Raw genomic sequence first — 6,264 nt, 5'->3', positions numbered from 1 at the left:
AAATTCCCCGTATCATGTTGAGTTACATTTTATAGGTAGCACGGACACGGAAAAACTCGAATATTGATACAGTAAGACGATACTATTTTAAAGTTTTTTTATGTTAAAAATGAAATTCTGTGTCTGAAATGTTAAATTTCCGACGCGTTTTTTAACGGAAAACGTTGCTCGAAACAACAACACAAAGCATGCAAATCAAAGTTTTTTTTAGAAAACCAATTATTTAAATTCTCTTCTATAATTGAAATTCTGAGTTTAAATTTCAGTCTCCTCCATTTTAAAAAAAAATAAAATAAAAACTAACTTCCCTTTTAATCCGCACGAGTTAAATACCCAGGCGAAGGACTAGCACGAGGAGATCTATTAGGCAGCTCATCAAGCTGCTTTCCAACACTATCATAATAAATCACACCGGAGAAATCCAACGGCTGACATTTATCCCCCATCAATATCGCCTTCTGCCACACTCCGCCGTCGCCGAACTCATCCGGCGCCACCACATCAACACAATTCCCGCCTCTTTTCTTATGCACAAGCATGATCGCCTTGTTACTTATCTGCGTGAACAGCTGCTTCGGCTTAACCAGCGGCGATTTCGGCGAAAAGATTCTACTCGGAGTTTTATCGCCGCCGTATCCTTCTTCAAGATTCCGGTGGCCGTGGTGGCTCTGGCCGGTCTTGATCGCTCTGGTTCTGAGTTTGGTGGAGAAGCGATTAGCTTGCTTGGCGCACAGAGCCATGAGAGATGATAAGGATAAGAGGAAGCTTACGGTTAACCGTCGCGGTGATGACGTGGATGTACGGTCTGATTCATATGATGTTGATGAAGAAGATGAAGTTAAGACCATGTTTGGCTGGTGTTTTTTAATTTTTTGTTTCTTTGATATTTTGTGGTAATGCAGTGAAGAGAAACAAAAATGGCGGGTTGGTTTTATGCGGCTATATATGCAGGGGGTGGAATGAAGGTGACTGGTTATAGCCGGTAAGCTAAATTTGGTTTTTGACAGTTGACTTGTTTTTTTTTTTTGAGTTTTTGGGGTTTGGTAATTTTCAATTTATTAAAGTGGGAATTGGGAGTTATCTAAAGAATCTAAAAAGGAAGAAAATGACAAATTACTGTTTTATATTCGTAAATGGGAGGATATCTAATAATGGATATTTTTTTATTCTAAAATGGAAAAAATATTGGTGACCAAGACTCACATTCAAACTTCGGAATATAGACCGTCCGCAAATATTATATACCTGATAATTTCGAACTATATAGCCAGCAACTCAATTTCAACCACTCCAATTATTCAAAAAAGCGTAACTAGCTGCGACCATGACGATCAAATTGCTGAAGTCTAAACTATTAGAAATTAAGGTGATTATTATTATACATCCACCTTTCGTGTTTAATCAATTTAAGTACAATCAAGAGAACATGGTATCATATATCCCAACCTTATATTTTGAGGCATATAGAGTTTAAGTGTTTTATCTGACATCGTTTTGGTCATTCACAAGACCAAAAACAACATTATCTTTACGAGAAATAATACATAAAACACAAACCAGATTATCAGATGAAAATTTGAAAAAACTAAGATGTAAGATGATACATTTTTAAATTATATTTAAATTAAAATAAATGTTAAAGATGAAAATATACAGTAACAATAATTCTAGAATTAATAATTTAAATAATATAAATTTATAATATAAATATTATTAATAAATTAATGATATAGAAAAATGTTGTTATATTTGTTTTTATCATTAAAAGAACGTTTACAGGAAAAATTAAATCCACAATCGTAGTAGGTTGCTGTAAGAGTTTATACCATTAGATTTATAATTAATAGATAGAAAAATATTACTATTACATAGTATTGATCATTCATTTATTTTAATTTTCAATACTAATTTTTTTTTGACTAATCAATACTAATTTTAATAGCTCAATTCATTAAAATTTGATTGGCATAGATATAGTTTTTTTTTATAAATGCATCTAATGCATTATTTATATGTATAAATGAATAATAAAATGTATACATATAAATATATAATTGACTATTTTGTTACTCACAAAATTGAATTATATTTTATTAGAATGTTATCATTCAATAAATTAAAATTATTAAAAAAATAAATTTGAATTCCTGAATTATTAATTTTTTTTGAAAGGACCTGAATTATTAATATAAAAAGCTACATTTACTCTCAATTTGCTTAATTAGTAAACATCAGTCAATTTTAGAATGTTTAAATTTGATAATCTTCATTGCTTTATATGAAGGGGGCAGTTATCAAAATATATAAAGAAAGTAATGCTATATAAAGATATAATATTAATTGTAACAATATCTAGTAAGAACCCAATAAAAAGTAAAAATAAGGTGGAACCTATGAATTACTAACAAGTAACAACGACCACTAAATTTTTTATTTAGGCTTGGCATCATATCCTAATGTCCATAGTATCAAAATTGAAGCGATTTGTATGCATAGTCACTAGGTCCACTAAAATATTATAGTGGAAATAAAATGATGTTTTGATAAAACAATTTTATATATCCATGATTAAATTGATAAAAATAATTTTATAAATAATTATAATAGTTTTAATTATTAATTTTATAAATCGTAATAATTACATGCAAAGAGTAAATAAAAACAATAAGAGATTTAATCAATAAAAGTAATTGTTTAACTTTTTAATTTATTTTTATTATAAATTAATTTATAATTTAATAAAGAATTATAAATATTATCTATCTTATTTGATAAATATTTGTATATTATCATTGAAAATTTATTATAAATTTTTTATCCCAGTATACATTAAGTTAATATAAAAATGGCTTATAATATTAAATTATATAAATGTTTTTAGAAAAATAATTATAATCATTTGTATTTGACGGATTAAACTGCTATAATTATTGATGGAGTCTGCCTTCTGAACCGGTGAGTAAGACCTGCAAAACAAGGTAGAAGCTAACCGGACGGTGGTTGTCCGATTAACTCTCCGATGCTAAAGTCAGTTTAGAGCTTTGAGCAGCGTTTTGTGTATATGAATGTAATTGTGATTCTAGGCATAACTCGTGCTCCTTTTATAGTAGTCGAATATACCTTGTAGAGTCGTAATAGGCAGGTGAATCCTACTTTGTAGGGATTCGGCAACATCGTAGGGATTCTCCTGATTTGTCGAGATCTACCTTAATCTGATAAGAGTCCTATTTAGGAACGTCTTCCTAAATAGTCTTATCTTCCTAAGTTAGAGCTTATCCTTCCATATATAGTGTTTGTGTCCGAATAGGACAATACTTCCATTCTTGATCGATTACCCGAATCCCGGACCTAACGCGCTTTGGGCGGATCATACGGGATTCGGTCTTTATTGGCATATCACCGAATCTTAAGGGATTCGGTATCAATTGGCGTATCACCGAATCTTAAGGGATTCGGCGTCTCCTTCATATCTTCGGATCTTCAGGGGGAGTCCGGTATCACCTGAGAGTGGATCTCCTGTGACTCGGCTCCATTATATTTACTGTAGGATTTGGTATCCATCAATTATCTTTAAAAATAGGCTTAATCACCAAAAAATGCCAAACATATACGTCTTGTGTCAGATTTAGCCAAACTTTTAAAAACAACCAAATTTATCCAAACCTTATATATTGTGTTTCTTTTTCAGCCATTTTTGAATCGAACCAGATTTATTACCTATGTGTCATCAATGTCACTTTCAACTCACCAAAATTGGTTGACATGGCAATATTTCAAAACACTAACCCAACCAAATCAAACCATACAAATTAAATTAAATCAATTTAATAACTAATTATTTTTTAAAATAAGACTAAATTTTTTTATTAAAAATATAAAAACCATTTATAACTTTAACCCGTCAAAATTCCAACAAACCCAATCGCTGCCATCCGACCAACCACCGCCCGAAAAAATATTCCGGCTACATCTATCGGAGCTGACCCATGGGTCCGCTCCTTCACTGTTGAAGGAGCAGACCCAGATGGGTCTGCTTCTCCTTCCCCGAAGAAGGAGAGTAAACCCATCTGGGTCAGCCTCTTCAACAGTGAAGGAAAAGCAGGCCCAGATGGGTCTGCTTCTCCGTTGAAGGAAAAGCAGACCCAGATAATGGTGAAGGAACAGACCCAGATGTGGTTTGCTTTTCCTTCTCCGGTGAAGGAGCAGACCCAGCGGGTCTGCTCCTTCATCGGAGAAGACAAGGAGCAGAGCCATGGGTCTACTCTGATGGAGGTGGCCAAATTTTTTTCGTAGCGGTGGTTAGCCGGGCAGCGGCGGTCGGGTTTTTCGGAATTTTAACGGGTTAAAGTTATAAATAGTTTTTGTTTTTTATTTAAAAATTAATATGGTTTTAAACATTTTAAATTATAAAGAAATAATTAAATCTTAAAAATAATTAAAATTTTCCGACAATTTATTTCTGAATCTATTACTAAATTTAATTAAAATTTAATTTAAATAAATTGATTAGTCGGAGTGAATTTTAATCAGAATAAAAATATAAAATTAAGATAATTAAAGTTTATTTTAATCAAATATAATTTTAAATAAATTTTAATAAATTTTAATAAATTTTTCTAATAAATTTATTTATATTTAATTTAAAAAGTAATCAATAATTGTATAGATATGATTTATTTGGATTTGGTTTACTATATGTTTGATTTGATTGGGTTAGTGGTTTGAAATATTGCCATGTCAATTAATTTTGCTGAGTTAGAAGTGACATGGATGACACATAAGCAAGAAATCTGATTCGATTCGAAAATGGCTGAAAAAGAAACAAAACATATAAGATTTGGCTAAATTTGGTGGTTTTAAAAGGTTTTAATGCATAGGTTTGGTATTTTTTGGTAATTAAACCTTAAAAATACTGCTATCAATTTGATCGTTGTGGATATATAAATAATAATTTTTTATATGCTTTTGTTAATAATATAAATAATTAATATTTTATGTTTGTTATAAATATTTCAATTTTTTTTTATAAAATATTCAAATTCATAATTTCGTTATTTTGTATAGAATAAAATAATAATTGAATCACTCCATAAATGGTACTATAATAAATTTTTAAATATTAGCTTTTAAAGAAAATAATTTGGTTGGCTGTGATTTTTGTGGTGTTTGCCGATCCTACGGCAGTGAATCACCAGGATGGTCAGATCATGATATATCCACGTGTCCGTGGCAGGTATCTAGTCAACCCAGGTGGCCTCGTGGGGCCTTGTGGCCAAGTGGAGGGCGTGGCTCTTCCAGTGGTGGAAAGTAAGACTTGTGCTATGTGTGTTTCTCGTTTTCACTGGGCCCACCATTTTGTGTGACCAATTCATTCCTTTCTTTGCTCGATCGATCATACCCGCTAATATAATAATAAATTAAATAAGAAATTCCTATTTATTTTAAATTTATTATATAATCCACTAAATTAAACGTAAATATTTTCATCTTATAAGCCGTTTGGCATTTTATGCGTAATTTTTTGTAAAAAAGATGTCGTTTTGCAGTATGGATGATTAAAACAATGGCGTTTAAAACGCTTAGATTATATATGCTACAAAATACAAGGTTGAAATATATGGTGTCACGTTTTTTAAATTTTGCTTAAATCGAAAAAATGGAAAGGTCGTGATTTTTTATAAAATTAATTCTATTTTTATATATGTATAAAATTCACTTTAATTGCATATTTTATCCTTTTCATCAATTGTGATTAAGGGTTAATTTCATAAAAAGTCACGACCTTTACATGAAATTTTATTTTAATTACGACTTTTAAAAGTTGTCATGTAAAACCACGACCTCTCATTTTTTTTCAAATCTATCACCAAATCATTTTCCGGTGTGTTTTTGCTGACTTGGCCACCAGAATCCAACAGATTTGAAAAAAAATAAAAGGTAAAAATACATATAGACGTGATAGATTTGAAAAAAATATGAAAAGTCATGGTTTTATATTGCAACTTTTAAAAGTCGTGATTAAAATGAAATTACGTATAAAAATCGTATTTTTTTATTGAATTAACCCTAAATTTAATAAAGAGATGATGTTATTATCGGTTTAGTTATAATTGTATCATATATACATAAAAATAAGATACATTAGTGTATCGCCAGAGATGAAATTAATGAATATGGACCAGTTTTTTTGTACAAAGTAAATCATTTTTTATAGTTGTGTGGATTTTTTTAATATTAAAAAAGAATGAAATACTACATATTTGC

The 6,264-nt window shown here is 30.2% G+C and overlaps 1 protein-coding gene across 1 annotated transcript; it reads right to left on the bottom strand.

The window, feature by feature from the left end:
- Positions 1 to 311: 311 nt before the first annotated feature.
- Positions 312 to 740, bottom strand: LOC126687552 (uncharacterized). The gene has a single exon (XM_050382112.1). It carries the CDS (start codon positions 738 to 740, stop codon positions 312 to 314), a length of 429 nt encoding a protein of 142 aa, XP_050238069.1.
- Positions 741 to 6,264: the final 5,524 nt, after the last annotated feature.

The sequence above is a fragment of the Mercurialis annua genome, linkage group LG6 (assembly GCF_937616625.2).
Source record: "Mercurialis annua linkage group LG6, ddMerAnnu1.2, whole genome shotgun sequence".
In the NCBI taxonomy this organism is placed as follows: domain Eukaryota; kingdom Viridiplantae; phylum Streptophyta; class Magnoliopsida; order Malpighiales; family Euphorbiaceae; genus Mercurialis; species Mercurialis annua.
Note: the sequence above shows the minus strand (reverse complement) of the source record. Positions and strands in the feature narration are given on the sequence as shown.